The 17,955-nt window shown below is 40.3% G+C and overlaps 1 protein-coding gene across 4 annotated transcripts in view; it reads left to right on the top strand.

Annotated features, from left to right (window-relative positions):
* The first annotated feature begins 205 nt into the window (after positions 1 to 205).
* The window catches only part of PIEZO2 (piezo type mechanosensitive ion channel component 2), a 504,990-nt gene continuing 487,240 nt past the window's right edge, over positions 206 to 17,955 (top strand). For 3 of the 4 annotated variants that reach the window (XM_075585382.1, XM_075585380.1, XM_075585379.1), the window contains exon 1: positions 207 to 1,008. In XM_075585382.1, the coding sequence (XP_075441497.1) occupies positions 945 to 1,008 (64 nt within the window). In that variant the 5' untranslated portion in view covers positions 207 to 944. Of the gene's footprint in view, positions 1,009 to 17,955 lie in introns of all 4 variants that reach the window. The other variant, XM_075585381.1, reaches the window with a different exon arrangement.

Here is a 17,955-nt window from a genome sequence, read left to right as displayed (position 1 = left end):
AATGAGTGCAGATCCAGGTACACAGTTTTGTCTAACGCACTTCCACCAGTGCCTATGCAAGAAATCTGACACATGCTGCTAGCCTGCAATGGTACTACAAGAAGCCCTTCTCATTCCACACTTCCAGTCTAAAGTTCTATCCATGCCCATCTCGCTTGCTGATTGGCTCAAATCCTTCCGGTCTCCCCCTGCGATTGGTCGTCCGTACAGGGCGGGGTCTGCAAAGTTTCATTGAGGTGGTGAAGTGTGGCCAAGGGAAGCAGCTGCAAAGCCGAAGCAGCGCTGTGTGGGGAGGAAGGTTTCCCATGCTACCAAAAACCCAGCTCCTCACGCCGTGTCACAGCAGCCACCTACTGACAGTGCTACATCCACCGGAGACCTGTGGGCAGCCTCAACCTCCAGGACCACAATGAGAAAGGAGCAGCCTTTAGGATGAGTCTCTTAATCATTTTGCCACATAGCACTGGGTCCTCCTGGGGATAAGGTGGAGGAGAGTGCCCGAAGCCTACACCGTTTCTTGGATCTCAAAACCTTATCTGATCCAGGATCTAAGAAAAACAATATCTATACATTAGACACAATCTCGTTAAACAAATCAGACTGTTTAAATTTCACCCAGTTTTCCATTTCCTTTTCTTTTTTGTTATGGGAGAACATGATTACTCCATTCATTGACCAATGCAATAGAACCTGCCCCGAGCGCTCCAGGCTAGAGGGGCTCAGCGCCTGGGACCCTGCAATGCTCGGGATTTAATGCATAGGCTGCCCTGGAGATGACAGGAGGCTGGTGACAAATCGGCCACAGCTTGGTCCAAAACGATGCTGAGCGGTGTTAGCTCTGTCCTTGGGAGGACATAGAGGTTATGGGATTTTAATAACAGGCGTATATTGCTTTTTGCTTTGTTTTCATCCCGAGTTGAGCTTTTTCAGAAGCCCTTGAAGTGATGGCATCAGAAGTACTGTGTGGGCTCGTCTTCAGATTACTTCTCCCAATATGTCTTCTTGCTGGTAAGTGTACCCCCCCCTTTTTTCTTATTCATTCTGTTGACTGCTTTTTTTCCCTTTTTGCTGCTTTCTTGATATCAGTGGAAAGCGTAGGATGTTGGATGATTGCCATATGTTATCATGCCAGCGAAAAATCCACAGTACAAGATTTACTAAGGCAGGATCAAATCATTTCAGCCTCAAATCACTGTCATTAATGACCTATGTATGTATCTTATTGGGGCAAGACAAAATAATTAAGACACAAATGGACATATTTATAAAGTACAATCTTTTGTTTCCATTTTATTTTCAATTTAAAAGCTTGAATTTAGCTGCCATAAAAATCTAAATGTAGCATCAGTAAATAGATAAAGAAAATGTCATTTACACTGTCACTTTTTTACTTCTAGACCTGAGTTTGTGTCACCAAAACCAATTTGTCACCCTTTAAATTGTTAGTTCAACTATCCATGATTTCCTTAGTGCTCAGGGTTTAGTTACCCTAAATATTGCTTTAATTTAATTACAATTAAGATGCATTAGTCTTTAATAGTTACAGACCCTATAATGTTCAGCTCACTGTGTACATTCAATCTAGAATTTACATTTACAAGTGGCTACTTTATTTTAGCAACTTTTCTTACCCTCAATAGTGTAATTTTTCATTACACTTCTTCATTTTAAAGATTACATTTAGCCAAACCTAGGTTCATCATTTTATTTAAAAACAAAAGACAAAATGTGTCGCTTTTAATTGATGAATATTATACAGCATTGAGTGTTACATTCTGCATGTCAATTGCAGATAGGACTGGTTAATTTTAATACTTTTCCAGTACCACTCTTGTTCATCTCAACTCATCATCTACCTTTGCTTAAAGCTGCATATGAAAGTGCCTGATACAAGTCCTTGAAGTCTTGTTATAACCAGTTATTGGTCTTTTTTTAACTGATATTTTGAATGCTTTCATATCTAAAGTGCTGTAAGTGTCCATTAACTAAAATGTGTTTTATTGTATACTTGCCCATTCTTAAAATGACGGAATTTAAAATATCATGACATGAGTCAGTGGAATAAAATGAATAAATTCATCCGGACAAGTTGCACAGGGATGATTAGCACAGATCCCAAGAACATTAATATTTCACAGTGTGATGGTGAATGTTCTCAGATGTGCATACAATTATATTTCTTTAGAATGGTACAGAATATTCAGCAGTAGGTTTTGTAGTTGCTGTTTTGTGTGATATATATATATATATATATATATATATATATATATATATATATATATATATATATATAATAGTGTGTGTGATGTAATGTTGTTGTAAAATAAAACATTCTTCTCTATTAGAAAACTGGTTTACTTAAAAAAAAAAAGTGCAAAAGTGTTGGAAGAAAGTGTGATGGCATAAGAGCAACGGATAGATACGTTCTATTTGTATTTCTATTTTCATTCAAAATGTTCCACTTTTAATGTGTTAGAGGAAAACAGTTAATTGACAAAATCATGTTTCTTCTCAAACGACAAAGATAAAGGTGTGTAAATAAGGATATTTTTAATAAACATTGGGGCATTTCTAAGCATGACAGATTGGATGATTTGATTATTTGTGTGTGTGTGTATATATATATATATATATATATATATATATATATATATATATATATATATATATATATTTGTGTGTGTGTATATTGCATGCTGTTATGTTCTATAGGTTATTTCTGTATTAAATCATTTGGAATAGCGCAAACCATCATATCACAGTTTAAATGTAAACGAAATGAACAGATTTGTAGTTTGTTTTAATATGGTGACCTACTGTATTAGCAATGTAGGGCTTCCAGGAAGGAATAAACTAGACACATCACTTCAGTTCCAGTCTAGTATTCACATGCAATAAATCGTTTTCTAGTGCTTTAATTTCCGGCACTGTAGTTACAGCTAGCAGTGAAGGGGGTTAACGATAGCAACACTTTACTCATTTAGTTATGAGCCGTTTTATTTTAACATGTGTTAGACATAATGAATTAACATCTGTAGTGTACTTGTAGCAATATCCTGTGTAGCAAGGTGCCTGGTTTGCAGGTTGCCTGGATGTTTGCAGCCAGTCTTCGTGTGATTTTACCTCTTCCATGCTTGTGCTTAAACTCTTCCATGCTTGTGCTTAAACTCATCTCTTTTTTTCTTTGATAATACGTTTCACAGTTCTACAGCATTCCAAATAAAACACATAGTTTTTGTTGTTGTGCAGAGGCATTGGTCAGATACACATGTAGACTGGGATGAACTCAGTTACCCGTATCAGTTTTTAGATGGTGAGCTGGTTCCACTTGCTGTATTAAGCCAGTACCAATTCCAACCTCTTCCAATGCTGTGTAACCTCGTTATATTCCAAAAACAGAGACTGTAGTGGGATGTACATTTTTCCTATTGGGTCATTTTCACCTACTATAAAATGTACTAAGGCACAGAGAGAGCTTAAAAAGACATTGGCTATTGATGGGAAAGGTTTCCATCTACTTTATAAAGTCTAATCCCATTACAGTGTGGGTTCCACTATTTTAGATAATTAAAGCAGGATGTTTACACATGCCGTCCTGATGAAGGATGAGTTAATTAAGGGTATAATAATGCTCCACTAGCCATGGTTGGGAAACATACAAGGGATGAAGCAGTACATCTTCAGTATGCTGTTCATTTGGTAGATACTATAATGTTTGATCGAATCCACCAGCCGAGAAGGTGCTGATTATAAAGCAGCATATCAGTGGCTCTGTAAAGTAAACACTTATTATTTTATATATTTATATAAAATAACAGATACACACACTGTTAAAAACAGGTGTAATCTTCATTTGCTCATTGTTATCATAAGGGCATTTTTGTAAACATTTTAACCAAACTATATTGCTGCAGTAATATGACCCCATTACAGTTTAATTTACAGAGCGACATAGAAATAAAGTGATGTGACCAAGAGCCCGGCCAGAAGTGTCCGAGCCCCCAACCCAAGCCTGGTCTCTGCGCACCACGCAGCTTATTCAACTACAGGAAATGGTAGCCAAAGCTGGAGTCCGAAGGGTTTTGGGGATTACGAACCATTGTTACTTTGGCATCATTAGCGTCACTTTCTATATACAAATAACCAGTGCGATGGCTTTACCCCTTCACTAGCATAGGTGCCTGCAATACTTGGCAAAGAAATGAGACGGAACCTCCTCTGTCACTGAGGTGGTTAACATCAGGTCATTGTAAAATGACTACTTTTCTTACTGGTAACAGACTACTAGAGCAATTGTGGGTATCACTTTAGAGCATGGCATTATGCCAGGCCTGGACTAGGGGGATACATTTGTCTATCCAGATTGGTCTTAGTTATGCCCTGGTTAGTTCGCAGCAAAATATGCATTTATTTGTTGTTGGAAAGTTGTAATATTTGCACTGTTCAGCTGAGAGTTGTGTTTTGTTGAAGTGCTGTAGCAGATAAGAGCACCCCAAGCATTATTTGGTTTGTAACAGCCCCAGTAACCAACTAATAATACATGTAGACCCCCAGGGTGCTATATATATATATTCAATATATATATATATATTCAATATATGCATGTAGACCCCCAGGGTGCTATATATATATATAGCACCCTGGGGGTCTACATGTATTATATATATCCTTGTGGATAGAAATTAGCAGTGGGGTAAAAGTATAAAGAAAATGTTTGTAGGGATATGTTATAAACCATCAAATATCTGTGAGATTGAGGAAGCTAAAATACTTTTGTAAATGGAGAAGACATCAAAACTAGGACATGTTTGCATAATGGGGGATTTTAATTATCCAGACATAGACTGGGGCAATGAGATTAGCATTACAACAAAAGGAAACAAGTTTTTAGGGGTGCTTAAAGACAATTATATCCCAAATTATTGAGGAACCAACCATGAGAGGGACAGTACTGGATTTGGTAATATCAAACAATGTAGAAATAATAGCAAATATTCAAGTCCTGGAACATTTGGGTAACAGTGATCATAGCATGGTCTCATTTGAAATAAATTATCAAAAAACAGATGGCTTGGGTTCAACAAAGACCTAAAACTGTAGAAAGGCAGATTTAAAAAAAACTGAGGATTAATTTACAAGGAATATATTGGGATGATGCTTTTGCAGAGAAAATGTAGAGGATAAATGGTCAGTCTTTAAAACATTCTTAGAAAAGCACACTTATCAGTGTATACCCTTGGGTAATAACTATAAAATAAATAAGTTTAAACCAATGTGGCTAAATAAACAGGTAGGGGAGGAAATGGATAAGAAGAGGCAGGTGTTTAGATTCTTTAAATCAGAAGGGACGGAGGCATCGTATCAGAATTATAAGGAATGTAACAAAAGTTACAAATGGACAATCAAATTAGCAAAAATGGATAATGAAAAAAGGATTGCAATAGAAAGTAAGATCAACCCTAAAAATTTCTTGAAGTACCTTAATAACAACAAAAGTGTGTGTTTGCTGAGCACGCGCATTTTAAGTGAAACTTCTTTGTCTGTTTTAACTGTTTTGCCACAGAAATTGTATTTGTAATGGTGATGTTTTTAATTAAAAATCAAAACACAATTTCAGTGCCAAACGCAATCAAGTTTGACTTAGAACACGTGTTTTAGCTATTTGCACTTCTATATTTATAATACCAGTGTGTGTGTGTGTGTGTTATTCTCTCGGTCTTGCCCCCCCTCTCTCCTGACTCTCTTCACCCCCCTCCACCCCCCAGCAGAGCTGCAGGCATGGCTGTGTGTGCTGGTGGCTTCTGCCTGAGCAGCCCCCCACCTCCTCCCCCCCCCCCTGTGGCAGAGGTATGGGGAGGGGGGGTCTGTCTGAGTGCCCCGGAGCAGCCCCCACTCACTCCACCGGCGGAACGGTGTCCTGCTCGGCAGGGGTACGGGGACACAGGGGTGTTCGGCGGCTGACTGGGGTGGTGATGGGGGTGCTCGGCAGCTCACTGGGGGGAGGGCTGCGGGGGACGCTGTGCTGCGGGGGATGCGGCACGCTCAACCCCCCCCTCCCTCCCTGTTACCGGACCAGAGCAGGGGGTGGGTGTTGTGTGTGTGTCCAGCGGTGACTCCTCCTGGTGGAAGCTGGCAACACTGATGGCCTCTTCTGCCAGGAGTGATGTCACTTCCGTCACGAATGATTTCAGCATGAATTTATGAAGGATAGATCATGCCAAACTAACCTTATTTGTTTCTTTGAGGAGGTAAGTAGGAATGTAGACCAGGGTAATGCAGTTGATGTGGTCTACTTAGATTTTTGCAAAGGCTTTTGATACGGTTCCACACAAGGTTGGTGTACAAAATAAAGCAAATTGGACTCAGTAATAATATACGCACCTGATTGAAAACTGGTTAAAGGACAGACAACAGAGGGTTGTCATAACTTGAACTTTTTCAGGTTGGGCTAAAGTTGTGAGTGGAGTACCTCAGGGATCGGTACTGGGACCCCTGCTTTTTAACTTGTTTATTAATGACCTTGAGGTTGGGATAGAGAGCAAAGTCTCCATCTTTGCTGATGATACTAAATTGTGTAAGGTAATAGAATCAGAGCAGGATGTAATTTCTCTCAAGAAGGACTTGGAGAGACTGGAAACTTAGGCAGGTAAATGCAGATGAGGTTTAATACAGATAAATGTAAAGTTATGCATTTGGGAAGCAAGAATAAATAGGCGACTTACAAATTAAATGGGGATAAATTGGGGGAATCCTTGATGGAGAAGGATTTAGGAGTGCTTGTACACAGCAGGCTTAGCAATAGTGCCCAAAGTCATGCAGTAGCTGCAAAGACAAACAAGATCTTATCTTGCATTAAACGGGCAATGGATAGAAGGGAAGTAAACATAATCATGCCCCTTTACAAAGCATTAGTAAGACCACACCCTTTTGGGCACCACTCCTTAGAAAATACATTATAGAACAAGAGAGAGTGCAGAGAAGAGCCTCCAAATTATTAAAGGGGTTGGATAATCTAACTTATGAGGAGAGGCTAGCTAAATTAGATTTATTTACATTTAAAAAGGGGTGTCCAAGAGGGGATATGATAACTGTACACAAATTTATTCGGGGACAGTACAAGGAGCTTTCAAAAGAACTATTCGTCCCAACGACTCAGGGGCGTCCCTTTAGGTTGGAAGAAAGGAGATTTCACCAGCAACAAAGGAAATGATTGTTTACAGTAAGGGCAGTTAAAATGTGGAATTCATTACCCATGGAGGTTGATGGCAGATACAATAAATTTGTTCAAAAAAAAGGTTGGACATCTTTTTAGAAAGGAAAGGTTTACAGGGATATACCAGTTAAGTAAACATGGGAAGAAAGTTGATCCAGGGAGTAATCCGATTGCCAATTCTTGAAGTCAGGAAGGAATTTATTTTTCCCCTTATGAGATATCATTGGATGAAATTACACTGGGGGTTTTTATTTGCCTTCCTCTGGATCAATAAGGAAGTATAGATATAGGATAAAGTATCTGTTGTCTAAATTTAGCATAGGTTGAACTTGATAGACGTATGTCTTTTTTCAACCTCATCTACTATGTAAATCTCTCTCTCTCTCTCTCTCTCTCTCTCTCTCTCTCTCTCTCTCTCTCTCTCTATAGGTAGAGCTTCACAGCAGTAATATATGTGACATCATAATAAACACATAATGGGAATATGTGCTTCAGACATAAATGTAACATTAGGAAAATGAATAACATTAAGGAAAGTAGTACCTGCACCGAAGAAGTTACAGTCACATATTTTATTGTTATACAGTACGGGTATAATGAATGCATGAAGTTTCAGGAGCACAATATCACTGGCTCAGATGTTCCATATTGTCCCTTAAATTGGCAGTAGTTTTCTGTGCCTGTATATGTCCATTGCAACTTGGAATTTTCTGCAAACTAGGACATTATAAAATAGCATTGTAAAATATGTAATCTAAAGATCCCAGAAACCACTAAAAAGAATTGTAGATAAGCTTCATGCTGATCATGCTATTTAAGTCAGACTTGAATTAGGATAGAGAGAAGAAAGCTGGGATAGGTGAATATCTTGGAATGAGAGCTTCGAAGCTTTCACCTACATTGTTGTCAGTTCATCAGTTTACATTTAATTCCTGCAGTCGAGCAACATACCAGTGTTATCAAATGATGAGATGCGTAGCCATCAGCTATTATCATAATGATGATCCACTTGAAGATAGTCATTTATCACTTTGTGAATTCACAATTTCTGAGTGTCTCACTACTATAAATAAGTGTGCACCACATTTTAGTGCAGCTTAACTCCTAAACCCCTCTTGCACACTTGACGCTTTTTTAAGCCTCCTTGAGGTCTCTCGCAATGATTTTAATCTCAACGTTGGAAGATTTAACAGGCTTTGTACACTCGTCTCATCACAAGTTGAAATGTCTGAGGGGGTAAATGTCTTTAGATAAGTAGTTTCCATTAATCATTCAAGCTTCCATTTTTTAAAACATCCTTATACTTGTATAGTACCTGGCCCGGCGTTCATATTTTTACGCAAGCAGTAAACATAAAATGAAAGGTCATTTTATTGCATACTGTATCCCTTTCAGATGTTTCGTCAAGAACATTTTCTGCCTTCCTGTCTGCAAGTGGTCGTCTTACCCCCTCCCCATTAGCAGGCTCCACCTTTTCCCACAGTCAGCAGTAAGACTTCAAGCAGTTAGCTTTATGGATAGTTTCAGTAAACAGAGGGAAACTGCAGAAAAGCCACCCTGGTATGAAAAAAAAGAAACATTGCGTTGGTGGCAACATTTATTTCCACAGAGTGCCCTTGTATTTTCCTTGGATGTGGAAGAACAGGAGATTGAAGGATTATCAGCTGTTAAGTGATTGGAACAAAATCTGTCATCAGCAAAGTACATTGCATGCCGGGTTGTGTGGGTGTAGTGAGATCTTGGTGAAACAATATTGCAGTGTCAAAATATTTCAGTGTATGTACACTGCTCTAGTATTCCAGACCGCCTAAAGTTTCTCTGGACATTGGAATTAAAGGTATTTGATAAAGTAGAGAAGAAAAAAAATAACATGGGATATCCACATAGCAAATAGCGCAACTAGAAACTAGCTGGTAGAGGAGCCGCTGCACACACGGCGATGGATATTTTAAACAAGCACCAGGTGTTTCCCAAGTCCTTCCCATTGTTAGCTTACAGATGTTAGTATCCGTGTGCACTATTCAATCTGAGCTAGTTCGCAGTTGTTGGTGCCTATCACAGACATGTTATTTTTAGGTATGATTGTATTGATCTACAGAATGTGTTTTTACTTCCTTTAAACGGAAATATAATGGGTTTTTGCTCTATGTTCACTTTGCTTCCCTATCTCCTCAGATGAATAATATGTTGATGTCTGCAAGATTTCCTGCAATCTGTTTCGTTAGCAATAACACCAAGCACATGTAACCACTTTTGTGCTTTGGGTGCTGTGTATGCTACAGGATGCTCTGTAGGACTTAGTAGGACTAATAGGGTCAAATTGGTACAGATAATGTTACTACTGTACTGTAAAGATAGGCATTTGAGTAAACAGACACATGCATTTTCAGCAAACAGTCTAGAGATAATGTTGGTATTTTCTGAGTGATCGTGGCTTTGTAGCACAATCAAACCTTTTAAATAAGCATATTGTCCCCTTGTATTATAATCATTCACTTTTAATGTATTCAATAGTGACATGTATAGTAGCTCCCAAGTTGTATGACTATTTGAATGGAGCTAAAGCAGCATTGTGTGTTCCTAACTAACATTGCTGAAAATAAGCATGCTAAACATAGGCCAAAACTTAGTATGACAACACGAAGAGGGCCAGAAAACATTGAGGACATCCCAAGTAATTAGAGCTGATTTACTTGATTGGCTTTCCCTGATACCATCTAACATCATCTCCCACTACTCATTGCTGTTGGGCTTGGAACATAAACATTTAATTCATTCATTGCAAAAGTCTGCAGATTTTGTGCTGCTCTGAATTCCGTTCTCTCTATGATCAAGGAGCTCTAGTAAACTACATATACATAGGGAATCTCATAATTATTACAACATCCAACATGTTCTTTTTCAGGGATTTGAAAAAAAGTGGGACCAATAAAACCAAAGAATAATGAATAAAAACTTAAGTAATAAAAAAAAGAATAAAATCCCATTATAAACCGTGGAGTTTGTCTTCATTGATAAATCTGGTCGTACCCTTGTTTTGCTGTCAGTTGACTTATACATAACCAACCCCCTTTGCATTTACTGCTACCAGTACATGTACTGTAAACATGTGCATTCCTACATTGTGCAGATAAACAAGGATGGGTTATTTTTTCCACTTTTTTTTTTGAAGGCTGATTGAAAAGATCAATATTATTTTTAAGTACCTCATTTTATTCTCTGATAAAGTGAAACGGTATGGTAATAAAATGAGAAGTTATTGTACTACATTCCATCAAGTCCAGCCACAGCTTCACATTTCTGAAGCATACACTAAAATGTAATTATAAAATGTGCACAGCCTTTTTAGGTGCAGACATAAGCAGCATTTTGCTCTCTTCGTTTACATTATTTATCGCTTTGTGATAATGATGCCTTTTTGCTCACTAAAGGAAAGCCGTGAGTGAGTTATAAAAGATTGTCAGTGGCAATGACAAAGGTTTTATAAACCCAGTCATTTCACTAATCCTTTTTAAATTACATATATTTCCAGTGTTGACGAACATATAGGGGGTTATGCACTAAGCAGTGATTAGTGCTTTTAAGTGAGATAAAAAGCCATTATAGCGTGATACAGGCATACCCAATGGGTCCAGAGCATGTATGTAAAGTGAAAATGTACTTAAAGTGAAGCACTACCTTTTTCCCACTTATCGATGCATATACTGTACTGCAATCATCATATACGTGCATAACTGATGTAAATAACACATGTGTAACAGGCTCTATAGTCTCCCCGCGTACGCACAGCTTCGGTACAGGCAGGGAGCCGGTATTGCTGTTCAGAACATGCTGACAGGCGCATGCGTGAACTGCCATTTGCCTATTGAAAGATATGTACTTACTCGCGAGTGTACTTAAAGTGGGTGTCCTTAAACCGGGGTATGCCTGTACTGCCTTCTGTGAGATTCACAAAGAAGTGATAAGTGCTTTTAAGTAGCCCTTTTAGCAGGTTACTGCACTGTTATCACTGCTTTGTGAATCTCACAGTAGGCAGTATCACGCTATAAAGGCAGTTATCTCACTTAAAAGCACTTATCACTGCTTTGTACATAGCACCCAGAAAACCCACTTATCACTGCTTAGTGCATAACCCCCATAGCATTTCCCCCCAGCTACACTTGGGAAAAAATGGACATTTCTAGTGTGGATAGTTCAATGATAAACTCCCTGCGCACTAGAATGCGCTGGCACTGTACACGTGATAACAAAGTCAATGTCCCCAATAGTTCAAATACTGCAATACATCAGAATCACATTGAAAATAGCAATTACTTGTTTTGCCTCATATTAAGCACATTACATATACAAATGGGCACCCACTGGGAGAGTCACTTTTTGCTTCCTATCCACTTTATTACATGGCTTTGCAGATATTTGGCCTGCTACATGAAATAGTTTATACATTTAAGTCTGGTTTATGTAGGATGCACAATCATTCCACTCAACGACAGCTATTTTGTTCCTTTAGAATGTAGACTCGTCGGTTTTGAGCTTGTTTGCTGGTTGTGCATTGTGAAGCGCAGTGTGTTTGCATGTCTTCCACATGTCCACAAACCCGTTTTATTCAGCTCATTATCCCATATCATACAGGGGGCTAAGCTGCAAGCAAGTATCCTGGGTAATGACAGGTAACGAGCACCCATTTATTGTGTGTGTGTGTGTGTGTGTGTGTGTGTGTGTGTGTGTGTGTGTGTGTGTGTGTGTGTGTGTGTGTGTGTGTGTGTGTGTGTGTGTGTGTGTGTGTGTGTGTGTGTTATCACATAAATCTTTTTAAGCTGCAAAAGAGCTGCATTTATGAGGAAATATGTTAAACCAAGCGGATTGAATTTTGTATTTCATATCAATTACTGTCAGCCTCAGACTTTCTGATGTGAAGAACAATACTTCAAAACCAAGGAGACATTCATTCTGCTCTGCTGCTCAAACACATTTCAAGTATTGGATATTTAAAAAAAAAAAAAAATAGGAATGCTTTTAAAAAATGGGAGCAACACTCAGACCGTGTTATAAGCGGATCGTGCTATAACACACAGCTCAACCCTGTTATAGCTGAAATGAACACGGTTAAGTTCCGGATAACCCCTACTTTAATCATGTAATAAAAAGGAAAAGAGTGGAGTATAATTTTAGGTCAATGCTCCTTTTCTCTTATGAATCTTCTTCTTCTTCTAATTGGTTTTAGAGAAAATAAACTGTAATCCAGTGTTTCCCAATCTGTGCGCCGTGGCTTGCCTAGAGGGGCGCCGCGATTAGCCTCCCAACCATCACTCCCATTATCCCTCCCCACCATCACTGCTTCATGCCGGCCGGGCCGCAGGGGATTGGCTGCAGGCAGAGAGGAAGCCGGGGGTGGGGCTTCCGCTTTGTGCAGAGCACATGGTGAGTGTGTGTGTCTGGCTTCCTGCTCCTGGCTCCTGTGGCTGCGCGGTGTCCCGTCCCCTTCTGCCCCGGGTGATAGGAGAAGGTGGGGGGGAGGGGAGGGAGAGAGAGGAGTACATTTGCCTGTCCAGTGACTGTGTGCAGGGAGCTGCCTGCACGGATCGCATGCCTTTCCTCCCTCCCCACCCCCCAGTTACTCAGATCCGTCGCTGCCTCTGCTGTCCACTGCTCTACAATGTGTGTATCTGTGTGTTTGTGTATCTGCATCTGTGTGTGTGTGTGTGTGTATTTATTTGTGTGTGTGTATTTATTTGTGTGTGTGTGTATTTATTTGTGTGTGTGTGTGTGTGTATTTGTGTGTGTGGGTGTGTGTGTGTGTGTGTATTTATTTGTGTGTGTGTTTATTTGTGTGTGTGTGTGTGTGTGTGTGTGTGTGTATTTATTTGTGTGTGTGTGTGTGTGTGTGTGTATTTGTGTGTGTGTATGTGTATGTATTTACTCCCCCCCCCCAGTCACTCACATCCGTCGCTGCCTCTGCTCTCCAATGTGTGTATCTGTGTGTGTGTGTGTGTGTGTGTGTGTGTTTATCTGCATCTGTGTGTGTGTGTGTGTATTTATTTGTGTGTGTGTGTGTGTGTGTGTGTGTGTGTGTATTTATTTGTGTGTGTGTGTGTGTATTTATTTGTGTGTGTGTGTGTGTGTGTATTTATTTGTGTGTGTGTGTATTTATTTGTGTGTGTGTGTGTGTATTTATTTGTGTGTGTGTATTTATTTGTGTGTGTGTGTATTTATTTGTGTGTGTGTGTGTGTGTATTTATTTGTGTGTGTGTATTTATTTGTGTGTGTGTTTGTGTGTGTGTGTATTTATTTGTGTGTGTGTATTTATTTGTGTGTGTGTGTATGTATTTATTTGTGTGTGTGTGTGTGTGTATGTATTTATTTGTGTGTGTGTGTGTATTTATTTGTGTGTGTGTGTATTTATTTGTGTGTGTGTGTATGTATTTATTTGTGTGTATGTGTATGTGTGTGTGTGTGTGTATTTATTTGTGTGCAGGGAGCTGCCTGCACGGATCTCTGTCTGTGAGAGTATCTGTCTGTCTGTGAGAGTGTCTGTCTGTCTGTGAGAATGTCTGTCTGTCTGTGAGAATGTCTGTCTGCCTGTGAGAATGTCTGTCTGTCTATGAGAGTGTCTGTCTGTCTGTGAGAGAGAGTGTCTGTCTGTGAGAGAGAATGTCTGTCTGTGAGAGAGAGTGTCTGTCTGTGAGAGAGAGTGTCTGTGTCTGTGTGTGTGTGTCTGTGTCTGACAGAGTGAGTGTGTGTGTGTCTGACAGAGTGAGTGTGTGTGTGTCTGAGAGAGAGAGAGAGTGAGGTCAGAGAGAGAGAGAGAGAGTGAGGTCAGAGAGAGAGAGAGTGAGGTCAGAGAGAGAGTGAGGTCAGAGAGAGAGAGAGAGTGAGGTCAGAGAGAGAGAGAGCGAGGTCAGAGAGAGAGAGAGTGAGGTCAGAGAGAGAGTGAGGTCAGAGAGAGAGAGAGAGTGAGGTCAGAGAGAGAGAGAGAGCGAGGTCAGAGAGAGAGAGAGTGAGGTCAGAGAGAGAGAGAGAGAGTGAGGTCAGAGAGAGAGAGTGAGGTCAGAGAGAGAGTGAGGTCAGAGAGAGAGAGAGTTAGGTCAGAGAGAGAGAGAGTGAGGTCAGAGAGAGAGAGAGAGAGTGAGGTCAGAGAGAGAGAGTGTGAGGTCAGAGAGAGAGAGTGAGGTCAGAGAGAGAGTGAGGTCAGAGAGAGAGAGAGTGAGGTCAGAGAGAGAGAGAGTGAGGTCAGAGAGAGAGAGTGTGTGAGAGTGTCTGAGAGACACCAACTGCGCACTGCAACTGTTAGGTATGTTTATACACCTTTGTTTTTACTTTGGGCGCGCGTAAAAATCCTGATCGCCTTGGGGAGCCTTGAAAAAATTCTGATTGCCTTGGGGAGCCTTGAACTGAAAAAGTTTGGGAACCACTGCTGTAATCTATTGAGGGCGATATCAAGTCTTTACAAGACAGTTTGAAAGTATTCTCAGACAAAGATACATTTTGTGAATTACAAAGTTACATAGTAGATAAGGTTGAAAAAAAAAGATTTATGTCCATCGAGTTCGACCTATGATAAAATTAGATGAGCGAAAATTCCGTTTTAAGAACTGGTGTATTTCCAGATGATATATGTGAATCCTTTTTAAGCATATCTTTGAAATGACGTCTCCTGGTAATCCTCTCTACACAGGACTTCATAGTATACTAAAGGGTATCACGCAGTAAAGTCCGATAGAAAAAAATCGCCACGATTTTGAATTCGCCATTTTTGACAGGGTTGTTATCACGGTGTGCAGAAATCCCCAAATACCAGTGATAGCAACATTTGCAAACATGGCAAGTAGCTGGCGACGAGATGATCTGCCCTCCGAAAAGGGCTCACCCGGCGAGTTGAGAGAGAGAGAGAGCTCTACCAGCGCAAATCTCACCCGAAATAAAAATAACTAATTACAAAGGTTATTACTAGTATAGATGAGCAGGGGGTCTCTGGAGCAGAACAGAATTGTTTTCAGGTCTAAACTTAGAACCGTGTTAATTTCAGCTCTGTGGACCCCCTGCTTCCAGAGATGCTTTCCTCCGTAGGAGTGCCGGGATCTCTGCAATCAGAGAAACTGTGTGCCTAACATAATGGCATCTTTAAATGTCCCGCATTAGGCCACGGGCATGGTGCCTTGGCCCGCGCTGAGCCGTGCTCCTCCTCAGCCTCGCCTGCTCAAGCTGGTGCTTTTTTTGCATCCAGGCAGGTGAGGCAGTGAGCGCGCTTTGGGGGCGGAGGCGGGGCGAAGGCGGAGGCGAGGCTAGTCCCTCGTTCCCATTGGATGTTTGCAGTCACGTGACCGGCCCTCCGCTCCGGAAAGCACGAAAACTTCATTTAATATGTCAGCTGCAATTCAGCACGCCCCCGCACGAGCCCGCTAAAGCCACACACATACAAGATGCAGGTGTGCTGGCTCAGCAAGCTATTTTTTTACGATGACCACGGCCTTATGTGGGCCAATAGAAAGCTGTTACGTCATCTGTTACGTCATCTGTTACAGCTTCCTTTTGGCCCGCGTGACCGGGACATTTTAAACTTCACAGGGATACCAGCAATAGCAATGGAGGTAAATATCTGTGCAGGAAGGGGGAATCGGTGTGACGTCGAAATCCGTGAACAGACTAAGAACTCACCGGCCAAAAAATGGTATAGGATAAAAGCAACTTTATTAAGCTACATAAAAATGTGTTACATCCACATATAGAACAAGCTCCTCCTCCCACGCGTTTCACGCCGTCACTGGCGCTTTCTCAAGGAGCATAAGTATCTGTGGAAGCAGAGGGTCTTTGGAGCTGTAATGGATGGGGTTCAACGTCAGAGACCCTCTGCTTCCATCTTGTAATAATAAAAAAAAAACTATTAAAAAATAAATAAAAAACACAAAGCAGCCTGTTCTGCAGCTTTAAAAGTAAGCGGTTTTAAAATTATTAGATGCCTCGGGATATCCCACCAATGTTTCATCTCTTCTTTTAGCACATTTTCTAATTTAGAAAATGGAGTGGGGTGATTTTATCTCTCATATACAGTATATTTATTAAAACAGAATTATGCTCTGAGGCGTGCGCTTCTTCCCTTCTTGTCTCATCTTAACTCACTTTTTTTTTGTCTCTCTTCCTCTCTGCAACTTCCGAGAGCTTAAGTCTGGAAAGAGCTGTTACATAATGGCGCCATTTTCAAACCACATGACTCGCCGTCTCAAGGTCTAAATATCACAACATTCCTGAAAATCAATCGCAGTTTCATTTTGTGTAGTTTGAGATGGTTTATTTAACATGCTAGGGGCACCAGCTCTCTCAGTAGGATAGAGATAAATACTAAGTGTACGCAATAATGGGAAAAAGTGTTCAGTGGAGCTTTGTTAAATATTTAATGTTATTATGCCTTTTAAAAAGGCAATAACCCTAGCTAAACATCAATGACTTCTATGTTTATATCGTGATCAATAAAAAAATTGATTATGGTTATGTGTTAATTCTTAATTTGATCTACCTTAAATGTTACTGTTTGTAAAATTTACATTTTTATAAATATTTACATGTAGTGCAGGTTAGTTTTGGAGGAATTATGAACATAGAAAATGCATCTATTGCATTTATTTGAACTCCTGCTCAACGTTTCACATAAAATACATTATATTTTTATCATGACACAATAGGTACATAGTGGGCCATATTTACTAAGCAGTAGTCTACCACATAGAAACCACAGGCTATGTAGTGTACTGCAATTTGTCTATTAGCACAGTCCATGCTGGGTGGGAAAGTGATGCTTAGAAATGAGATTCAGGACCTTCATGCACAGAGGAGACCAGATTTTAAATTCAAATTGCACAGTACACCTTTTATTAAATGTTCTGAAAGTATATCATACATTGATAAAAAGCATCTAACAATCCCTGAATATATATATCGCGAGAAGAAATTATCAAATATGCTACTTGTCTGGATTCAAAGAGAGATTAAGAGACCAAGATGATGACCAAAAGTAAGATGGGAAGATGAAATCAGAAAATCTGTTGGAGTCACATAGAAAAGAGAGGCTTGTAAACGCAGAACCTGAAAGATCATTTGGCAGGTTTTCATCAAGCAGAGGATCGACGAGGGCTGCTGCTGCTGATATACAGTATATATCAAGAAAAAGAAAGTGCACTGTTCCACAGTGAATGTAAAAATAGAAGTGAAATCAACAGTACGGAAACAAATATATATATTTGTAACACATATTCTCCCCCCCCCCCAATCGCAGATAGGCACCATGTGGGGAAATCTACATATGTTACCAGGTGTGGTGCAATACCTGATAGGCTCACAGGAGGCCTCAACCTCCGCCACTGGGAACCTGGGGTGTATTCTGGAACGTACTGCTTACAGCGCCTCCACCTGTGTGGGGATTCTAGTGTGTAGAACAACCCCTTACACAGGAACCACATACAGTAAGTACTTACACCAGGGTATGGATAAAAACTGTTTACTATATGCAACTCAATCATAACATCACAATACAAAATATAACATCACAGCAACACAACAGTGTCACCCTGTAACCGGCCTCACAAGACCTCAACCCAACCACCATCCACCCAAGTGTCTCAAAAGTCCCACAACCCCACCCAAGTGTGGAACAGCGCTGCCCACTAATATGAGGTGTGTAGTTGGTGCACTTGGTGACTTGATGGTACCTGCCAGGTGTGTCCACACCCGGGCGTGCAGATGCTGTACTT

This window comes from Ascaphus truei, chromosome 2 (assembly GCF_040206685.1).
Source record: "Ascaphus truei isolate aAscTru1 chromosome 2, aAscTru1.hap1, whole genome shotgun sequence".
Lineage (NCBI taxonomy): Eukaryota > Metazoa > Chordata > Amphibia > Anura > Ascaphidae > Ascaphus > Ascaphus truei.
Note: the sequence above shows the minus strand (reverse complement) of the source record. Positions and strands in the feature narration are given on the sequence as shown.